Raw genomic sequence first — 22,374 nt, 5'->3', positions numbered from 1 at the left:
ACTGACCTGAACTAGCAGGGAATGAGAAGACTTATTATTTATAAATCTGGGATTGCTGAGATTAAATAATACCTATTAATAGCTCTTTGCAACCCTGTAATCATATTTAAAATCAGCTGTTGATAAATGCTTAAATGCCTGGGTGTTCTTCCAGACATACTTTTAGCTAGATTATGCAGAGCTCATATATTTAGCCCTGGATGACACCAAGACAAATCTTTTATTTTATTGGTTTGGTCATAAAACATCTCTTTTTAAAGAAGATTGATATATTTGCCCACAAAACAAAACAGGACGTTTCCCAGTAGCTGCCTGCAGACCGAATGCACTGATGATGTTATTTAGTTTGAGTAATGAAATGTCTGCAAGAAAACAACCAAGCTCAGAGAGCACCAAGGACCCTTGAATATGATATTGCAGGATGGGTTGCCTTCTAGGTACAGAACCTCCTGAATCAGTTGCCAAGACTATTTAAAGACAGCAACTAGGTTTTTCGCTTGATCCATATTAGGATGAGTGACCCAGGATGAGAAGTACTGAAAGGATCACTAGAGTCTTCTGTGCCTTCAGGAAGATGAAGCAGTTGGGAATATAGATAGTTTTCCACATGAAGGTCATGGCACGAGAAGAGAAAACAGGTTCCTGCAGGTCAACAACAGGCCATGCAGATGGCATCAACAGGAAGGGCTTATGCCACTATAACAGTGGCATATCTTCACTAAAGGTTCCTGAAAATAACAGACTAACAGAGTTGGAAGGAATCTTGGAGGTCTTCCAGTCCAACTCCCTGCCCAACAGGAGATCCTGTATCATTTTAGACAAAAGGCTGTCAAATCTTTTCTTAAAAACCTCCAGTGGAGCATCCACAACTTCTGAAGGCAAGCTGTTCCACTGATTCATTGTTCTTTGCCAGCAAATTCTCTTTATTTCTTGGTTTCAAGCACCTCACCAGGCCCAACAGGAGGTCTTTTAACTATGTCAAAAATTGGAGGGTGGTGAAACCAGAACCAAACACTATCCACAATGCAGAGTAAACAATTTAAACACATTCCGGGTCTCCAGAACCAAGCACTTTACATACCAGAGCACTAAACGAACTAGCCAGAGTGATCACAGACCGACTCTTGATAGGTTTGAGAACTTTGCTAAATGATTGGTAAGCAAATATTATTCCTCCTTCAAAAAGAAGGAGGAATCAAGAAACTATAGGAGTGTTGGTCTCTAAATAGATGTCCAAACAGCATGTATGCAAACTGAACGGGGATGCTACAGATCGGTACAGGTAATCCTCAACCTACAACCATTCATTTAGTCACCATTTGAACTGGAAAAAAGGGACATGGCCGTTTTTCACACTTACAATCATTGCAGCATCCCCATGATGATCAAACATCAGGCATTTGGCAACTGGGATGTATTTATGACAATCACACTGTCCCAGAGTCATGTAACCTTCCCGGCCAGCTTCCACCAAGCAAAATCAATGGGGAAGCAGATTCCCTTAACAACTGCATGATTTGCTTGACAATTGGGAGTGATTCGCTTAACAACTGTGGTAAAAAGGTGTAGAATGGGGCAAAATTCAATTAACAACTGCCTTGCTTAGCAATGGAAATTTTAAACTCGGTTCTGGTTGTAAGTCAAGGACTACCTGTTCAATTCACAGAAGCCAGAATGCTGGAGACAATAAATGACAAACTAAATTTATCTTTGTCTTTGATAGAGGTTGTAGCTTAGTAGATCAGGAGAATGCCATAGCCCAAATGCAAAGGTTTCTGTGGAGTTCCTCTGATATTCTTCATAGAATAGTAACCTATGGACTTGATGCAACTATGGATAGATGAACTCTTGACTATTAGCCAGAGAAATAGTACTGTAGAAGTCCTGTCCTCAGACATGGAGGCCATAAAGGTTTGAATGGGGAGGAACAGGTTTAGGACTCAACCAAACTCTTACATTTGAAGGACCTACTGGTCACAGTCACTGGAGAAAGCAGTTATGTTTGGAAGAGATAGTGGTATAAGGCTGTCAAAGAACATGGCGGCTAGACACCATCAAAGCTGATACCAGCCAGAGCATAGATAAACTCAAAGAAGTAGTGCAAGATTGGAAGATGTGGAGAGACCACGCCCATAGAATCAGCAAGAATCAGACACAACTGAATGGATAACATAATCATTGTCATAACAAAGTACTGTCTTTAGTCCCTGACAGAATGGCACTAACCTCAATTGAAATGGGTACAAAATTTGGGGACCCTCCTGGTTATCTATGGGGACATCTTTTGTATGTTGTTTCCATCCATCAGTAACATCTGGGCAAGTTGATATGCTTCAGGTCCCACCTGTCAATGCTATTTTAGTTACTGTACAGAATCCTGCTCAAAAAGCATACCAGGTATTGTATGCTTGCTATATCTGTCTGTCCGTCTGTCTGTCTGTCTGTCTGTCTATCTTATCTATCTATCTATCTATCTCTCTATCTCTCTATCTCTCTATCTACTGTATATATCTCTATATCTCCATATCTATCTATCTATCTATCTATCTATCTATCTATCTATCTATCTATCTATCTATCTATCTATCTATCTATATCTTCAGCCCCCTGCTGTCAGTTTCCAATTGGAACTTTAGGAAAGTTTGATCTTTTGCTTCCAGCACCCAGATGCTTAATGATGGGCTGTTTAACTATCCTTTAAACTATGTTGCCTGAGGAGAACAGAACAGAATGTTGATTTTCCTTCTCTTTTTAGTACGGTTTTTAGTCCTCTTGTGATTCTCTGGGAGGAAAAAACAGAGCACAGCTCAACTGCAGTCCTGAATTACTCCCTCTTAAAATTGTCAAAGCAAAACAGATTCAGCCTCAAAATTGAACATTAGGGAAATAAGTAAAATTATAACAGAAGTTTGGTGACAGTAGTGGGACAAAGAGCCAAGACAAGAAGAAGTAAACAAATTTGGGCGAGTAGGGAAAGAAGATGAGGCTCTCAGGAAAATGATGGAGAAGGTTGGGAAAAATCAACAGCAAAGAACCGAATAAGACAAGGAACAAACTATAAGGACTAGCAATAAATTGCATACAGATTACGGATGTAATGGTCTAATTTGGTTCATGTCTCTTATTTAAATGTTGACTGGTAAATTTGTTCTACCTGACTTTTGATCACACGAAATCTATTTAAATGTAATCATTTTTAACATGTAAATGTTAATACAGGTAGTTCTTGACTTATGACCATAATTGGGAACAGAATTTCCATTGCTTAAGCAAGGCAGTTTTTATATGAAGCACATCCAATTTTTTGCTGCGATTGTTAAGTGAATCACTGCAGTTGTTAGATGAATCATGTGGTCATTAAGCAAATCTGGCTTCCCCCATTGACTTTGCTTGTCAGAAGCTGGCTGTAGAGGTGGCAAATGAGGCTCACATGACCCCAGGATGCTGTGACCATTGTAAATACAGGCCAGTTCCCAAGGGCTGAATTGGGAAGACCCTAGGGATGTGGTGATGGCCGTAAGTCTTAGGACTCGTCACAAATCATGTTTTTTTTTCATGCCATTGTAACTTTGAATGGTTGCTAAATGAACAGTTGTAAGTTGAAGACGACCTCCATATTTACAAGGTTGTCCAAGGGCTACTGTTTTTTTCCAGAAACTGCATTGAAATGCGATTATAATTCTTGAGAGTTGGAAGTAATGATGAGCGATGAGATGAGTCCATAGAAAGAGCTCTGCCTTCTCCCCCCCAAAAAACATTCATATACCAGATTTAATTAGATTATTTCCACAGCGTGACTAATCTTAATTTTGGCTAGGTCTTTTTTTTTTTTAATAAGTGAGCATGGCTTAGGCAAAAACCCAATCACCAGGTTAAGCATGTAAGGTGAAAGCAGCCATATTGTACTCTGGCAGGCCCCTGGCAGGAACGATTTCAGGAATTAAAAAAACGATTTCAGGAATTAAAAAAACACAGTTAATGAAAGTAGCAACTACCGCTTAAAAGTAGAAAGGAAGACAGTTGCAAAGCAAAGCCTTGAGGGTGATGGGGATTTTCCCCATCACTCCATTGTAGACAGGGATATCCACTTTGGATTTACTTCTTGATTGTTGGTTTGAGGTTAATCTTGGAGGTATCAAACTTGCTTCATCACAGCATCATCACATGACATATTGGGACGTTTTTCCCTTTTGCTAAACCAGGCGGAGGCGGAGCCAGCACATGATGCATCTGACCCACGGGTCGCAAGTTTGATACCCCTGCTCTATGATCATCTAAGCATACCCCAATAAGGAACTGCCAAACAAGCTAACAGTAAATAACTGAAGTACTTCCAAGACCATCCCACCAACATTGACAGGGCAAGCCTCTAGTATATAAAATAAGAGCAAACCACACGCTTTATTAGCACTGATGATGTTACCTAGTTTGGTAATGAAATGTCTGCAAGAAAACAACCAAGCTCAGAGAGCACCAAGAGCCCCTAATAAGAAACTTTCTACACCCTGTGTAGCCTTCTAAAACTGAAGTTCTGTTTCCAAGGCTGGACTTTTATCTCTACTCTTAGAGAAGCAAAACTTGGTTTTCGTAAAGGCCAGTCTTCCCTTGGGGATGGTATCTTAAATTTAAGGAAATTCCAGTTCTCAAATTATTTCAGTTGTTCACATTCTCTTTCCTTTTTGTGTGTGTTTATTTTAATTTTCCATTTGTTTGCTTGCTTGTAAAAATAGACCTAAATAGAAAAACCTTGGGCCAATTTATTTTTTTTAAGTGTGCAGGATTCTTTTGGCAATTTTATTATACTGTAGCATTTAAGAAATTAAGACACATGGGACAGAGGGGCAAAAAAAAAAACCAGGATAATGGGACCATGGCATTGTTAAAATAGATTATAATGTTCAGATAAAACCAGCACTTTACCGGTGGAAGAGGTGTGTGTAAATGCAAACACACAGCCTCCAGGTCCTTCAGTGAACCTTGCATGGTGTTGAATTAGATCCTTTTCTGCATTCCATTAAATAATACTTAATGACTCATTTTGGAGCGTTAGGCTAGGTTAAAAGAACAGCTGCGATAAATCCTTAATTATAAAAGCCCACAATAATTGTGGAATAAGATTTAGTCACTTGTGGTGGGGAAAAATTCTGAGAATTTCTGCAGGTAGCTACAGTATGCGGTGAGAATGCAGAGAGGCTTTAAAAATGTGAATAGGCATTAATAAAAAAAGAAAGGCAGCCCTTCCTGATTTCAAGGGTTTATTTTAACTCCTGCTGCTTAAGTAAAAGAGATTTGGAGCTAGTTCCTTGTTAAGGAGGAAGCAGCAAAAAGCCTAACGGTTTTTCTGCCTTGAGAAGAACAAAACATTTGCAAATCTCCCAGAACAAGTTTGGGAGGTCTGTGATTCCAGGCTACATACCAGCCCTCAAACCCATTCTTGTAGGCACTCTGCAGTACTTCTCCTGTCCCTAATTGCCAAATTAACCAATCGGGGTTTCCCACTGTTTTGAAGAGGAAAACAAATAGTAATTGACTTGTAAATCCCAAAAATGGCTTAAAGCTTTAAAAAATGAAGAACATCTTTCCATCAAAAGATCATAGCAAAATCACAGGAAGTCTCATTTGGTCATATTGTATATCAGACACATCCACTAGAAATCATTTCTTCTCAGTGCTGACTTCCTTCTCTAAAATTGTTCAGTTCAATCTCTGGCCAACAAAACCCTTGGGCCATGGCCGAAGGGTTGGGGACTCTTGTATTATAGGACAATTCCCATCATCCCCAGCAAGCATATTTATTGGTCATAGTGGTAGTTGCCAGTCAACACATCTGGAGAATTCCAGTACAGAAAAAGAATATGTGGCTTTTATAGGACTCACTTTCTTCAGGTTAATCCTAAAGGTATGTATCTACGCTTGTGGTCTTTCAACAGCCTAGAACCAATCTTCCTGTATGACTTAAAGAAAAATAATGCTAGGTATTTGTGTAATCCAGATGGGTTATTCTCCTCCACTTTTTTGGCTTTTGACTTTCAACCATTTGTTTGAAACGCTTTCTCTTTCTGTCACTGAGTCAGACTTATAGCTTGGCCTTTTCTTTTGTTTTCTTTTTTGCGATGGTTTTTGTCGTCTGTTTTTACTGCATCTGCTTTAAATATCTCCTTTGTTGTGTTGCTGTTTTTAATCTTACCCGTCACGCTGTATTGCTTTTTGTTTCATCCTTGTTGTGGATGTATTTAGAAAATGGCATGCTATTTTGGAGAAGAAAGAAGGCAAAATGACAAGCTATTGTCCTATGCCCTGTGTTCTGTGTTCTAAGATCAGATACTAGAAATTGAAGGCTTTTAGTTTGTTGAGGGAGGTGGGGGTGTTAAAAAATTAAAATTGAGACTTGGTAAGATAGTGTGTAGAAAGATGCTTTTGTCAGCAGCGCATCTTGATATGTAAATTACCGTAGTCATCCAAGCAGCAGCTATCGGGGTGCATTACACCATTATACCAAACAAAAATCTATTGCTGACAAAAGAAAAATACTTTGTGGAAATCGTGTAAAACTTTTAAGAGCTTTGCTAATTGCCTGATGCTATTTTTTTTTTTTAAATGTAGTACCTGATCTCCAATGAGATTGAGGGAGGGGGAATGCAGAGCAATTCGTAAATCAAAGCTTATCATTCACGTGTTCACTTTTTACTTTGCCATATTTTTTTTGAAAAAAGATATTAGGGAAAAATCTGTAGAAAAATGCACACAGTCATGAAAAGTGTATTGTACAGGAGGAGAAAATATTTGAAATACTGTGCATGAACAAAAGTACAAATAAATTTGTATGGGCATGGAAAAATGTGTAGCCAAATACTTACAAACTTTGGTGGGCCCTTAAAATCCCTAAATTTAACGAACTGAGTCTAAGAAATTGACAAAGAAACAAGAAAATGAAATTGACAGATTCTTTATTTATTTATTTTACTACCCATGATAAAACGGCTCTGGAAAGCTTACAACCAAAATGTAGTTTTGGACTATAATATTATCCTGCCCAATGTGGCCAGAGCAATGGGCATTACAGATAGTCCTCAATTTACAGCCATTCATCAGCATCCATTCAAAGTTATGGCGGCATTGAAAAATGTGATTTACAACCAGTCCTAGCACTTACAACCATCTCCCCATCCCTACAATCCCATGATCAAAATTAGGACAATCTATATTTACAACAGTTGTGCTGTCCTGAGGCCATGTGATCGCCATTTGCAACCATCCCAGATGACTTCCAACGAATAAGGGACAAAGGGGAAAGCCAAGTTTGCTGAATAACCACAGGGTTTTGATTAATTACCTCAGCAAAAATGGTTATAAATTGAGCATGACACATTTAATCATCTCATTTAGCAATGCATGTTCCAGTCCCAATTGTCACTTTGGCAATTCCAAGACCCAGTTTTGCCTAGTTGTTAAGGCTAAAAACTGAGCGATCATGAGTTCAAGTCACCCATCTGGCTCTATGAATGCCAGTTGGGTGACTTTGGGCCAGTTACTCGTTCTCAGCCCAGCTCACCTCACAGGCAGTGGTGGGATTCAGCCAGTTCACACCACTTTGGGAGAACCATTTGTTAACTTTCTGAGCAGTTTGGTGAACTGGTTGTTGGAAGAAATCATTAGGGCAGAGAACGGGTTGTTAAATTATTTGAATCCCACCACCACTCACAGGGTTGTTGTAAAGAAAATAGGAAGGTGTATTAGATATGTTCGCCAACTTGAGTTGTTTGTAAAAGTAATAAAACCAGGATACAAATAAATAAATAAAATAAATTAAAATAAAATTGTGGTCATAAGTCAAGGATTACCTGTATAATTAACAACCAGAAGACTGACATCTAAATACTGCAGAATACCTAGGGCAGGGTTTCTCAACCTGAAAAACTTCCAGATGCTGGGAATTCTGGGACCCAACATTTCATACCTGGATGCTTCCCTGGGAGCCTCTTTTGCATATGTGTTTTTTTTTCCCCTCTCTAAACTGCTTACCTATGCAGCAAGAACAGATGGGTCACAGTATAGGTCTTGGCAATAACATGTGGATGTAAAAAAAAAATCTTCTCCTATATGATTGTATGCTTGTGTATGCATGTTGTGAGAAAAAGCTTGAAACCTGACAATTCCATTTCTTTTTCCCAGGGTAAATCAACTTATGATGCCTCCAACCTCAGTGAAAGTTTAAGATGGCGGTAAGTAACAAAAGCGATGAGTAAAAGCATCTAAGAATTCTAGGAATTTCCAGGGCCTGCTTGGAATTCTAGTAGATGCTGTTTTGGTTCCCCACACTTCTCAAAAAGGCAATTTTATGATGACAGGTTACTTGCAATAAAATAGCTGCATTCAGGTGAACATTTAATAAGCCTGTTGAAATGAAATGACAATTTTGACTGCAGGTGAAGTCTCTTCATTTGACCAGCTAAATAACCTCACGAAGACTTCTTGTCTCCTTGTACAATATAGCTTTCCATTTCATCCAGACTGATTAGCCAAGATTTGGATATGAAGTCAATTTTAAACCATGAGTTGATGCCCTGGTTAGTGTCCATTTTCACCGCCAAACTTGACGGCTTTTACTTGACCTGAATAAACATATTGTATGAACAGTCACAGCATTAATGTATAAAGATTAAATTTGGCTATGAATTAAAAGGAATACATAGTTCTCTTTGAAATAAAAGCAGTGCTTGTTTAGTGACTATATTTTTTAGAGACTGTTCTCAATTCCAACGGCTATGAAAAAGTAATTTTGCTTCTGGTCCTCATATTTTTGAGCTTTGAGGTCTGTACAGCAAAGGAAATCCTAAGTAAGATCATAAAATCTTAGTGTTTCACTTAGTAAACACTTTGCTTAATGACCAAATTGCTGGGGACTATTTGTAGTTTAACTTCTAGCGTGTGAGTTACATTTGTATACCCCACTAAACTCTTCAATATGGCCTTTCTTTCTTGTTAGCCTTTGTGAATTAAACTTTAAGATAACAATTTTCTCCAATATCTCAAAAAGGTATCTGTATAGTCCACTGCACATTTAACTAAATGCAATTGGAATTAAGTAAAGGAAGTATTAGGAAAAATTGAAGCCACTTAGTAAAGTACCTTGCTTCCCAAACACAGTAGTTGGAGCTGTGGGAACTCAGAATACAATACTACATTAGCCCTGCCCATCAGCTTAGTCCACTTTCTTTTAGTAAGTGGGGTCTAGATATCCACTCACTCTGATTCTGGCAATTCTTTGGAATTACTGAGGCTTGGAACCATTGCTTCTCTGTGATAGCATCAGACCTTTGAAATGTCCTTCTAGTGGACACCTGGTTGGCTTTCTCTTTGATTATGTTCCAGAAGCAGCTCAGATCAGAACTCTTCAAAGGGCGTCTGGGTGATGAGATCATTTTGGTCAGACTTATCAGTTGGTTTTTTTCAGGATATATATCTTTGTAGTCGGGGTTTACTTAGATTATGGCTGTCCTTATTTTTTTTTTATTGTATACTTTGACATTTGTGGATTACCCAGAGATTGTGGCAGAGTATAAATATGATATGAGAGAGAGACAGAGAGAGAGAGGATAGATGATAGAGATAGATAGATAGATGATAGATAGATAGATAGATAGATAGATAGATAGATAGATAGATAGATCCAGTAGATAGATAGAGGAGAGAGATACAGTAGATAGAGAGATGATAGATAGATTGCCCTCGGAAGTTGTGGGAGGGCCATCACTTGAGACCTTCAAGAAGAGATTGGACTGCCATTTGTCAGAAATGGTGTAGGGTCTCCCATTTGGGTGGGGAGTTGGACTAGATGACCTGTAAGATCCCTTCCAACTCTGATTATCTGATAGATAGATAGATAGATAGATAGATAGATAGATAGATAGATAGATAGATAGATAGATAGAGGGTAGATATGGTCAGTAGAGAGAGAGATTGATGATGGATCTAGAGAGATGAGAGATGATAGAGATATACATGAGAGATAGATGGGAGGAAGAGACAATCTCTGAGATATATACATAGAGATAGAGATAGATAGATGACAGACAGAGAGAGAGATCTGGGATAGATATTGCAAGAATACATTAGTCAACATCTTCCCTCTGTAATAGCCACATTGTACTCTTTTAATAAGAAGCACCCAAGATGTAGCATTGGGTTTGTGCTTTAAATGATCAGTTATTCACAAAGTCTGAGGGGACACTTTCAGCAGAAACCTAAATATATTTTTCCAGCCAGTCCAGCAATTTGCAGCCTGTTGGATTCTGGCCACAGCCACTTTAATGGTCCAAGCCAGTGCAAAAGAATGGGCTATAGATTTGACTCTCTCTCTCTGTGAAAGCATCTCTATCCTTCTCCCCACATTAACAGTTCTTCTTTGTTTTCTTCCTCGCAGCTGACATCTCGGGCAATGAAGGCAATCTTTCGTGGCTGCCACTAAACCCCAAAATGAGCACCTGTGGAAGATTCCCCCCCTTTATCCCCCCACTCCCCACGCTTGGAGCCAGTGGAATCAGTTGGTCATGTTTCAGCAGAATGAAGGTGTCCTCTGAGCACACAAGGAGCCTTGTAGTCTACAGAGGCATGGATGACAACTTGCTCCCAGTCTGGATGGATGCTGATTCTTTCATCCTCCCATCTCCAAAAAGAGACATATGGAGAACTGAATCTACTATACTTTCAGCCAAGGAAGACCCCCACTTCTGCTAATGGAGCAAGTGTCTTACACTATTTAAAACACCCTTGCTTTGGTCAGTAATACTGTCTTCAGGTAGAGACATTATACCAGCCTCCCAAAAGCAGTGCTTTTGCCTTCTGATTAGAGCTCCCCAGATATGTTTTCTGCTCTTTAATAAAGTAGTAGGATACTATTTTTTTCTGCAAGACACCAAAAAGATTGGATTAGCTGGATAGTTGATTTATTTTTCCTTTTGCTTTACCTAAGAGTGTCATTTGCACTAGCAGTTTACTGCTGGAGCTACCTCAAACCTATCAATTGTTTTTTTGGGGGGTTTTTTGGTCCAGCATGACTGGAGATTTATAATTTTCCAAGGGGAATGTCAGGGTTTTTTCCCAAGTCACTTGAGAAATGGGGAGATATGGCAGGAAGAGTTTACTGTCAATAGTTCCTACCAATGATTCTCCAGGCTAAAAAGAAAATGACTCGACTAACCATTTCCACTGGCAATATCATCCTCACTCTCTCTCTCTCTTTTTTTTTAAAGAGAGAGCGGTTGTTTTTCTGTTTACAAGCTATAGCGGAGAACGGCCTTAAAATTCCATCCTGAATTTTGCATAGACGTTGAAGTTCTTTGCTCCTGATCCTGAGGGAGGTGACTTCTGTTTCTGGGAAGATGGTAGGCAGTTCATCACCCTTTTGGCTTTGAGAAAGGACACGTGGCTGCAAAGCCCTGTTAATCCCAACCAGTCCTCTGTTTATCTCTTTTCCACGAGATCTCCAGGAAACTGACAGCCTTCCAGATGTCAAAAGTAGAGACAGAGCAGAAATTAGTTCCATCTGAAATGGATCTGGGCTACAGTTAGTTTCAGACAGCAGATTTTAATAGACTTTCCTTGCATACACGTGCCATGCACACATACAGTTTTCATTAACTCATCTTCAGCATGGATAGTTGCCCCACACTGCAGGACTGTTTCCTTTCCTGCCCCTGTAGAGTTATCCAGATTTGCATGGCAGCATCATTCAATCCAGTTGCTGTCATTCTGAAGCTGAAACGTTGCAGGATCAGTGTTTGAATTCCTCCAGCTGCTTCTAAACTTCACCGGCCTTGATGTGATCTTCAAAAATTGTTCCCCGTTCTCTTTTTAGGATCCAATTTAGCATGTAGCTTTGTTCCAAATCATTGTAGTAGGGAATCTAAATGGCGCTAAAGCAAGCAGACTAACCCAGCGCTGGATCCAATGATGCCAGCAAGAGACCTCCCAGCCAAGGAAGAGAGTCAATTCCAACAGATATGGCCAGTCCTTCTGAACCTCAAGATTGCTCGCTTGAATCCCATTTAGCAGAAAAGAACATTTTATTTTGGTCTTCTTCTGACCCCGTGGCAGGGGCCATCTCCAAGGAACCCAAAAATTATGAAACTAGGGTAAAAGGTTTGACGGGGGATGCTAAACCAGGCTTTGAGAGAATGAGAACCAGTGACTGGACTTGGAGGTGATACCAAAATGGAAGAAAAAGATCTTTCTTGAGCAGACATCAATATTGAAAAGGGCCTCAATTTTCTATTGTCTATGAATCTCGGTCATGAAGGGAAGCCAATCAACTGCTCGGCCCAGCTCTCCTCCTAAATGAGACTAATTAAATTTTCAAAGATCCCAGCAAGATGGGAAGTGACTCGACTTCCAACTCCCCATTCCATCTTCCAGCCAGGCCTGATTTGGAGGAATTGGCATTTTTAGTTCTCAGACTTTTCACAAAAAGATACGTTTAATGATCACTTTGACAAGTGGAAAGCACGGAAGCGTGATACTAATGTTTTTCTTGTTATACAAGGCAGGACTCAAATTGTTTTTTCTGATTTTCTTTCAGAAGCAAAATCGAACAAATGGCTATTTTATTTTTTAAACGACAGTGAAATTGATTATGGATCTCAGAGTATAAAAACAGTCAAATATATATATATAAATGAATATATAGATATATATATATGTATACACATACATAATGTAAATTAAGAAATAAAACATATTTAAACAGTGGATGCAGGCTTTCATTTTTCCTGTAATTGCTGCTGTTCTTCCTTCTGCACTGTGTGAATTTATACTATGAGGATGAGCACAATAGATGTTTGCTTTGAAATACAACTAAGGGAGCTTCTGCCAAGGTAAGAGCAGAGGAGGGTTGCCAAATTTTGTGTGTGTGTGTGTGTGTTTAAGAAGGATTTTTCTTATATTGATTTTCCACAACCTGAGATGTTGGCCAGCAGTTTCTACAGAATATAAGACTTGCCAATTTTGAGGAAACCTATTACTGTATACTAATCGTTAATTCAACCCAATGCAGGTTTGAAATCAAGAGTATTTTCTGCTTCTGTTCTTTATATGCAGACACAGAAGAAGGTAGCTTCAACTGTTGACCTGCCAAAAACATAGGAAGTTAGTTTGGAAGATACTGGGTTATTGTTTTAAAAGCTTTGATTTCAGATAAACTATCCACCCCCCTCCCGAAAAAAAGCATCCTAATTCTTCTCTCGTTTCACTCCTGCTTCTATACAGGGTCCTTGGTGCTCTCTGAGCTTTGTTGTTTTCCTGCAGATGTTTTATTACCCAACAACAAGGATCTCCCAATTCAACCCTGAACTTAAAAATGTTCTCCTCTTATGTCCTTATGAAGCATTATAAACACTCGTGCTGCAGAATATACATTTCTTGCAGTGTTGGCAAGAGAGCACATTATTCAGAGCAGTGTTTCTGAAGCTCAACCACTTTTAACTTTTGTGGACATCAGCCCCCAGAATTCCCTAACTGGTATGCTGGTTTGGGAATTCTGGGAGTTGAAGTCTACACAGCTTAAAGTGACTGAGGTTGAAAAGCACTTGAATTAGAGTATGTTTCTTTGGAGAGAAACTTACTGGTGTCTTGCACCCTTAAGTAGTATGAGTTGCAGGGCTTTGTAGCTGCTGGGAAAAACCAATCCAAGCATCATCTTAATGTTTTCCATTTCCATGTTAGCCTGAGATATCGCATATTACACCTATTCAAACTTAAATTGTTTGCAAGCAGAAGCGCAGATTGAGTGAAGGTTCCAAAGATCCAACATCCTGTGGAGGAAACTGATGGGTTTTCGATAAGAAAATAGAAGGTTAAGAAGAGAGAACAATCTCCAGGTATAGACAAGGTGTTCTTTATTGCTGAGCTGAACCTTCCACATTCAGTGAAAATGATAGAAAAGCAGGTTTTTACACATTTTTAACTCCTCTTCAAGAATAGGATAAGGTAGGATACGATGAATAGAATAGAATAGAATCAGAAAATGTTATGGATTCAGATGTTTCAAACAAAAGTAGGCAATGTTCTTAACATTACAAATTTCCCTTGAACGGAGGGAACTTCAATAGACTTAAATTAAATCTATACCTTCCACTATTAACGTTCTATGCAAACAGTTAAAAATAGCACCTTCTGCACGGAAAATTTCTTTGCTTGCTCAGAAAAAAGGGGAACATCCAAATAAGTCATACTCAAGACTTCCTTACTTTCAAAACAGCTGTATAAGGAGGCCAAGATTGAGGTTTTTAAGAAAGTTGTAGCAAGGAATTAGACCAATTCTTGGAAGGTAAATCTTTCAGAGCCATAGAATGCTTCTCATTGGATTTTCCTTCATACTTTTTTGTCTTATTTCACCGAGCCCCTGTACAAGTGTACAAATCTAAAATGGGAAAAGCCATTCTGGCCCTGATAACTACAAATCATCCATTTCCAAAGGCCTTCCAAAACCAATTTAAGTTTTTAACTCCCCCCTTGTGGGGCTGTTTCCCTACAATAGAAGTGTTCCAATTGCTAGTCTGTCTCTCGAGAAATCAGTTCCTATTTATAGGAACAGGATTTGAAGTAGATGGATCTTCGGTCTTCTTCAGAAAAATTCCCCTTGTATTCAAAATTTAATATTCCATAAGTGGCACCATGAAAAATAAGTGCAATTCACTGTCACAAACAGCTAGCAGTCATTGTACACTGCTCAAAAAAATAATGGGAACACAAAAATAAGACATCCTAGATCTGAATGAATGAAATATCCTTATTAAATACTTTGTTCATTACATAGTTGAATGTGCTGACAACAAAATCACACAAAAATTATCAATGGAAATCAAATTTAGCAACCCATGGAGGTCTGGATTTGGAGTTACACTCAAAATTAAAGTGGAAAAAAACACTACAGGCTGATCCAACTTTGATGTAATGTCCTTAAAAGAAGTCAAAATGAGGCTCAGTAGTGTGTGTGGCCTCCACGTGCCTGTATGACCTCCCTACAACACCTGGGCATGCTCCTGATGAGGTGGCAGATGGTCTGCTGAGGGATCTCCTCCCACACCTGGACTAAAGCATCCGCCAACTCCTGGACAGTCTGTGGTGCAACGTGGCGTTGGTGGATGGAGCGAGACATGATGTCCCAGATGTGCTCAATTGGATTCAGGTCTGGGGAATGGGTGGGCCAGTCCATAGCATCAATGCCTTTGTCTTGCAAGAACTGCTGACACACTCCAGCCACATGAGGTCTAGCATTGTCATGCATTAGGAGGAAGCCAGGGCCAACCGCACCAGCATATGGTCTCACAAGGGGTCTGAGGATCTCATCTTGGTACCTAATGGCAGTCAGGTTACCTCTGGTGAGCACATGGAGGGCTGTGTGGCCCCCTAAGAAAATGCCACCCCACACCATTACTGACCCACTGCCAAACCAGTCATGCTGGAGGATGTTGCAGGCAGCAGAAAGTTTACCATGGCATCTGCAGACCCTGTTACGTCTGTCACATGTGCTCAGTGTGAACCTGCTTTCATCTGTGAAGAGCACAGGGGGCCAGTGGCGAATTTGCCAATCTTGGTATTCTCTGGCAAATGCCAAACTTCCTGCACGGTGTTGGGCTGTAAGTATAACCCCCACCTGTGGACGTCAGGTCCTCATACCACCCCCATGGAGTCTGTTTCTGACCATTTGAGCAGCCACATGCACATTTGTGGCCCGCTGGAGGTCATTTTGCAGGGCTCTGGCAGTGCTCCTCCTGTCCCTCCTTGTTCCTCCCTCCTAGAGATCCTGATGCCCTCCTACGGCTTCCTCCACGTCTCCTGATGTACTGATGTACTGGCCTGTCTCCTGGTAGCGCCTCCATGCACTCCATGCACTCCAACACAACGCTGACAGACACAACAAACCTTCTTGCCACATTGATGTGCCATCCTGGATGAGCTGCACTACCTGAGCCACTTGTGTGGGTTGTAGACTCCGTCTCATGCTACCACTGGAGTGAAAGCACCACCAGCATTCAAAAGTGACCAAACCATCAGCCAGAAAGCATAGGAACTGAGAAGTGGTGTCTGGTCACCACCTGCAGAACCACTCCTTTATTGGGGATGTCTTGCTACCTGCCTATACTTTCCACCAGTTGTCTATTTCATTTGCACAGCAGCATGTGAACTTGATTGTCAATCAGTGTTGCTACCTAAGTAGACAGTTTGACTTCACAGAAGTGTGATTGACTTGGAGTTACATTGTGTTGTTTAAGTGTTCCCTTTATTTTTTTGAGCAGTGTATATGTATATGAGAATAAGAGCTGAGGCCTGGAGCACTACAGATAGTCCTCAACTTACAACAGTTCATTTAGTGATTGTTCAGTTACAATGGCACTGAAAAAAGCAATTTATGGCTATTTTTACACAACTTGCAGAATCCCCATAATCATGATTAAAATTCAGACGCTTGGCAACCGACTCATATTTATGATGGTTGCAATGTCCTGGGGTTTTGTGATCTCCTTTTGTGACCTTCTAGCAAGCCAGATTCATTTAACAACTGTGTTATTAACTTAAACTGCAGTGATTCACAATACCTGTAGCAGGAAAGGTCGTAAAAAGGGGCAAAACTCCCTTAACTGTCTCACTTAGCAAGATAAATGTCGGGCTCAATTTTTGTCATAAGTCAAGGACTACCTGTACTGCTTTGGTCTAATGTCTCTCCAGCTGGTTTGGGAAGCACAGATTATATTTTGAGGGAAAGTTGTAGGCACGCATATGTTTTCTATACCAGCTGATGCCCATAAGACACAATGGGATATCTCTCAGATTCTCTGCAATCCTGGACTTCTCACCCCTGGCATATTTGGAGAACATCAGGCTGGAAAACTCTGTTTTAGGTAATGCAAGCAGGCATTGAGACTTCTCAGAAGCAGAGAACATATTTCCAACCTCTAGTCTGCTTTCTCTGACTAGCTCAGGGATTGGTAACCTTAAACACTCAAAGAGCCACAAAGGTCCTAACCGGAAGCCCCCCATTCAATTCTGGAGCTGACCAGAAGACTGATTCCCCTACCGTAGTCTCCTCCTAGCACGGCATCCTTTTTCCTCTACCTGTCCTAACCAAAAGCCCTATCAATTGTGGAGCCCACTGGAAAACTTGCCCCTTGCAATAGAGTCTCCTCCTGATGCGCCATACTTCCCCCCCACCCAAAACTGGAAGCTCCTCTCAGAATTGTGGTGCTGACCAGCAACAGAGCCACAGCAGAGGGATGAAAGAGCCACATATGGCTCCAGAGCCATGGGTTGCTGACCCCTGGACTAGCTATCTGCAATGAGTTGTTTCCTTTAAGGCAGAAATCAGAATACCCTTGTTCACACTATTCATCAGAAAAAAAAATGGAAGTGGGGGGGGAATGTAATGGCCATAGTTCTCCTAGGACTCCCCTCACCTTAGCATCCCACCTGAATCCCAAAACAGAGAAACATGATGCCAAAGAACTTTAGAAGGTGACATGTGATAACTGCTCTAGGTCATACAAGCATTGGGGAAGGGATAAGAAGTTATAAACTGTGGCAAAATAAATACCTTTCTGAAGTATACTGCCCCAGATTAGCATACTCTGAAATGCTACCAAACAGCTCAGAGGTCATTTGGAGCCATGTGGCATAAACCTTCAATGCTCTTTCTGAATTTACACGCTGTCTGTTTATTGTAAGAAGTTTCACCCATTCTAAGACAGACGTGCAAAAAGTACAAATTTTTCAAACACATCTGAGCCAAGGCATGTCATTTCAGTCTTAATTTTATAAAGATCTTAAAAACTTTTTTTATTTTTTTATTCAGAAATATAACTTCTGCAATATAAATTCAACATCATAGTTCGATGACTTCTATTATTAAAACCAAGGAGATGGAACTGATCCAGACGTTACAAGTTTGCTCCAAACTCGTTTTTCAGGAGCAACGTATAAATTATACTGCTGGGATCATCAAATTAAAACTCATTCACACATATCATTTCCTTATACATCCAGAATGTGTTATGCTGTTTGTAGCTTGGCTCTTCGGGAAGCTATGCCAGATGACATGAATTAGGAGAGGGGAAATTGTTCCTGGCATAAACAGGTAGGAAATCCCAAGACTGTTCATAGCAATTGAGTCCATTATCAAAATACTATGGCAGACCAGTTTCAATTCTGCCAGCTGGAATCCAGAAGCAGTTTTCCCCCTGCGATTTTCAAAACACATTTCCCAGAAGTTGATAAAAACAGTCCCACCTGTCCCAAAAATTCAGTCAGTCCCTTTTTTCTTTCCCTTGCGTTGCTTTTTCTTCTTCACGTGGCCATGTGGCCCAGCAGCTCCGTTCGTGGTCCCCGGGGACTGAACCTTCTTCTTCGCTGGAGGACCCTGTTCAAACGTTTCCCTCTCACCCTCTTCCGCCCCTCCTCTCTTCTTCTTCCTCTTCTTCCTTTTTTTCTTCTTTCCTTCTGAGGGACCCTCGGCCTCGCCAACAGCAGAGATTCTGCTGCTGCTCTCAGGAGCGTCCTCCTTGGACTGACCGGGCTGGGCCTTCTTGCGGTTCTTACGTTTTTTGGTGGCTGGCAGGAAGCCCTTCTTCTTCCGCTTTAGGGACTCAACCACAGTTCCATTTGCAGGCTGAACAGAGACTTTCACCTTTGCAGGCCGCCTGCAAATCAAAAAATAGGAAAGGACCTGTGACATCCACCACTTCTTCTTTATGCAGTGTTTCTCAGTCTCGGCCACTTTTAAGATATGTGGACTTCGACTCCCAGAATTCCCCTACATTAGGGGTGTGAAACTGGTGGCCTGTGGACTGGATGCATCATGCGCAGGCCACGCCCACCTCTGCGCCACAAAGGAGGAAAACATCGGAAAAACATCATGTGACGGCAACGTGACATGGCGAGTTTGACACTTGTGCCCTACGTGGATGGCCAGGGAATTCTGGGAGTTAGTCCACACAATTTAAAATTGCCAAGGTAGAGAAACACTGCCCTAATCTAACGCCTCCCCATATGTTAAACTACAACTCCCATCAACCACACCAACAGGGCCTTCCATCATCAACTAGCCTTTTCTTTTTGAAGATCACCCATGAAGTTTTTTAGAAACAGAAGTTACAAACTGAGCATTCAGAATTTATTCTGATAAAAAGGGGCCAAAGCATTATGTTAGGGGAATTGGAGAGGGGGATAAATATTAAGGGCCACCATCAGCAGGACTACAAGGCATGGGGGTTGTGATTCCAGCTTTTCTTCAGAGGGTCAAGCTTTTGTGAAGATGTTAATTCCCAAGTTTATTTCCCCAAATTAAGCCTGATCAGTAGGGTCAAGTGGTTGCATGGAGCATGCAGTTTCCCCGTCTATGTGTGTGTATGTGCCTTCATGTTTGTGTTGACTCCTGGCAACTGCTCTAATTCCTGAAGTTTTCTTGGCAAAATTTCAGAAATTGTCAACATGTCTTCTTCCTAGGGCTTAGAGAAAGTAACGGGTCCACATTCACCCAGCTGACTTTGTGCTGAAGGTGGAACTAGAACTGACAGTCTCCTGGCTTTTCTAGCCGGGTACTTTAACCATGACACCAAACTGGCTCTATAACTTACTTAAAACCCAGGAGTTTCATAACATTCCAGTACATGTTGTCAAGTTGTATAGACTTCTCAAAATGTTCTTGCTGACCCAGAGTCTGGAGCACGACACGAAGCTCAGTCAGATCTATGCTGAATGCCTGAAAAGTAAATAAAAGACTATACTAGAATTGCATTCAATAAAGAAGTCCCTTAAAGTGGTAGATACGGAAAGCAGAATTGCTCTCTTTTCCCAGAAAATTCATTGAGAAAAGGATATAAATGAATGGTTCACAGTTTTATTTCATTTAGTCACTCATTCAATCAATGAATGGCTCATTGTTATATGTGGTCCCAGTAGGGATGAGCCAGTCAACCAGCCTGATCCCTGGATTCACAAAGCAATACTCGCCATCAAAACACACAAGTTCATACTATAGGGTTTTATTGGAATTAGTGGATTTGGATTAGTTCTTGGGGATCAGCTGACTGAGTGCTCAACCAGGTGACAAGGTGACATTCTTCTAGGGCCTTCTAGTCAGGTTTCCTTCTAGGCCAACACCCCAAAAATCTGGTGCCAGGCTGTTAATGTAACCATAAATGCATCTCTCGGTGCCTGTTGGCTCTTTCTTTACTGAACATCAGCCGCTAGCATTTTTCACTTCCAAGAAAGCCTCTGGGCAGTTTTAAGCTTCTTAGAAAATAAGTGGGAAATTGCAGCCCAGTGCTTCATTTAGAAATGGGCATACCTCCTCTGAAAAAGAAATACAAAATCAGGGATGAGAGAGAGCATCCTGCAGAAAGGTGCAAGGCTAGAAGTGGTTAGCAGGTGACATTTGTGTAAATGAATGCCTTGATACATTCCCCACAGAAGCCATATGTTGTCACCTTACTCAGTACAGATTCTCAAATTCCAAATGTCACACACACGGAGAATACCTGCATTTGATGCTTAGATGTACCAACTGTGTCACTTGTATTTACATACACACAAACAACTACTAAGAGCTGCGGTGGCACAGTGGTCCAAGTGCAGTTCTGCAGCTATTGATACTGACTGCCGGCTACCTGCAATTTGGCAGTTCAAATCTCACCAGGCTGAAGGTTGACTCAGCCTTCCCTCCTTCCGAGGTGGGTAAAATGAGGACCCAGATTGTTGGGGGCAAGAGGCTGACTCTGTAAAATGCTTAGAGAGGGCTGTAAAGCACTGTAAAGCGGTATATAAGTCTAAGTGCTATTGCTACTGCATGAATATTGATCCAGAGTTAATTTAGTGCAGGTATGCTAACTTTAGAGTTTTTGCTTGGTTGTTTAATTGCAGATGTTTCATTATCCAACTAGGTAACATCATCAGTACTAGAGTCTATAGGTTAATGAAATGCCTGCCAATAAACCAAGCTCAGAGAGCACCCCCAAAAAATCTTTAGCTCAACCCTGAGCTATTTCTCTTCTCTTTTATTGGATTCTTACTTTAGTCCAAAGAATTCCTAAAGAAATAAAAACTAGAACAATGACTTTTAAGTCCAAGGAAAGCTTTGTGGGCAGTGAATGTAAACAAGGAAATGTTGGCATTTCAAAGAAAAATCAGATAGTACAAGTGACACACATACCTGCTGAGTCACTATTTTGATGAGGCAGCTCAACAGCTCCAGACATTTGATGACTTTCTCTCGGTCCACCTTAACTTTGAACTCACCCACTTTCTTCAAGGTCTATTTGAAAAAAAAAAAAAGGGAGAAGTTATAACCCCCCTCAAAATCACGAGAATGCCTCCTTCCTCCTACAGACCCTTGCAACTTTGCATCATTCCTGTAAAATAAAATAAGGCTCCAACAATTATGAAAATATGGAAGTTTTTCGTGCCAGATTAGTTTGCTGGCCTAATATGAGAAATATTGGCACGGGCATGAGGAACTAAATTGAGCCTAGAGGTGGATTCCACTCTCCCACACTTGCACTTTTTGGCAGGTTGGCTAATGAATGATTTGGATTTTTAAAAGGCAAGATCTTCCCCTCTCTGAAAGTCCACCCCTTACGGTTACAGGAACTGGGCTTGGCTAAGTCTAGTGAAGAGAAGGACCAGGGGAGGTATGGTAGCAGTCTTCCAATATTTGAGGGGCTGCCACAGAGAGGAAGGGGTCAAGCTATTTTCCAAGGCACCTGAAGGCCAGACAAGGAATAATGTCTGGAAACTGAACAAGGAGAGATTCAACCTGGAAATAAGGAGAAACTTTCTGACAGTGAGAACAATCAACCCATGGACCAGCTTGCCCTCGGAAGTTGTGGGAGCGCCATCACTTGAGACTTTCAAGAAGAGATTGGACTCCCACCTGTCAGAAGTGGTGTAGGACCATGATGGTGAACCAGAGGTAGCACGCAGAGCCCTCTCTGTGGGCATGCGAGCTGTTGCCCCAGCTCAGCTCTGCTGGGCATGCGCACGCACACCTCCCGCCAGCCAGTTCGTCTTCAGATCTCTGGTGCACATGTGGGGGGGGATGCATGCGGGGGGGCATGCGTATGTACCGGGGTGGGGCACATGCACGGGAGGTGCATGGGTGTTGCATTTTGGGGATGCATGTGCACGCTTTGGGCACTTAGTGACAGTGCCAAAAAGGTTAGCCATCATTGGTGTAGGGTCTCCTGCTGGGGGCGCGGTGTTGGACTAGATGACCAGCCAGGTCCTTTTCAACTATTCTATTCTTATTCCTATTCCATTCCCTTCTATTCTATTCTGAATTTTAATTTACATAACAGCAGCAACAGAGGGAATAATTTACATGTTACA

At 41.0% G+C, this 22,374-nt stretch overlaps 2 protein-coding genes across 3 annotated transcripts in view; one reads left to right on the top strand and one right to left on the bottom strand.

Annotated features, from left to right (window-relative positions):
* SPNS2 (SPNS lysolipid transporter 2, sphingosine-1-phosphate) overlaps nt 1–12,747 on the top strand; it is a 138,870-nt gene extending 126,123 nt beyond the window's left edge. The window contains exons 12-13 of the mRNA XM_026708592.2: nt 8,173–8,222; nt 10,424–12,747. Coding sequence (XP_026564377.2) covers nt 8,173–8,215 — 43 coding nt within the window. The 3' untranslated portion in view covers nt 8,216–8,222; nt 10,424–12,747. The remainder of the gene's footprint in view (nt 1–8,172; nt 8,223–10,423) is intronic.
* Nucleotides 12,748–17,684: 4,937 nt separating this feature from the next.
* Nucleotides 17,685–22,374, bottom strand: part of MYBBP1A (MYB binding protein 1a) — a 78,202-nt gene continuing 73,512 nt past the window's right edge. For both annotated transcript variants that reach the window (XM_026708519.2, XM_087926572.1), the window contains exons 25-27: nt 21,200–21,301; nt 19,626–19,750; nt 17,685–18,689 (exon numbers count right to left, since the gene is read on the bottom strand). In XM_026708519.2, coding sequence (XP_026564304.1) covers nt 18,293–18,689; nt 19,626–19,750; nt 21,200–21,301 — 624 coding nt within the window. In that variant the 3' untranslated portion in view covers nt 17,685–18,292. The remainder of the gene's footprint in view (nt 18,690–19,625; nt 19,751–21,199; nt 21,302–22,374) is intronic.

Source organism: Pseudonaja textilis, chromosome 1, assembly GCF_049901715.1.
Source record: "Pseudonaja textilis isolate UNSWEBS1 chromosome 1, rPseTex1.2, whole genome shotgun sequence".
In the NCBI taxonomy this organism is placed as follows: Eukaryota; Metazoa; Chordata; class Lepidosauria; order Squamata; family Elapidae; genus Pseudonaja; species Pseudonaja textilis.
The sequence above is the reverse complement of the archived record's forward strand: the minus strand, read 5'-3'. Positions and strand labels throughout refer to the sequence as shown.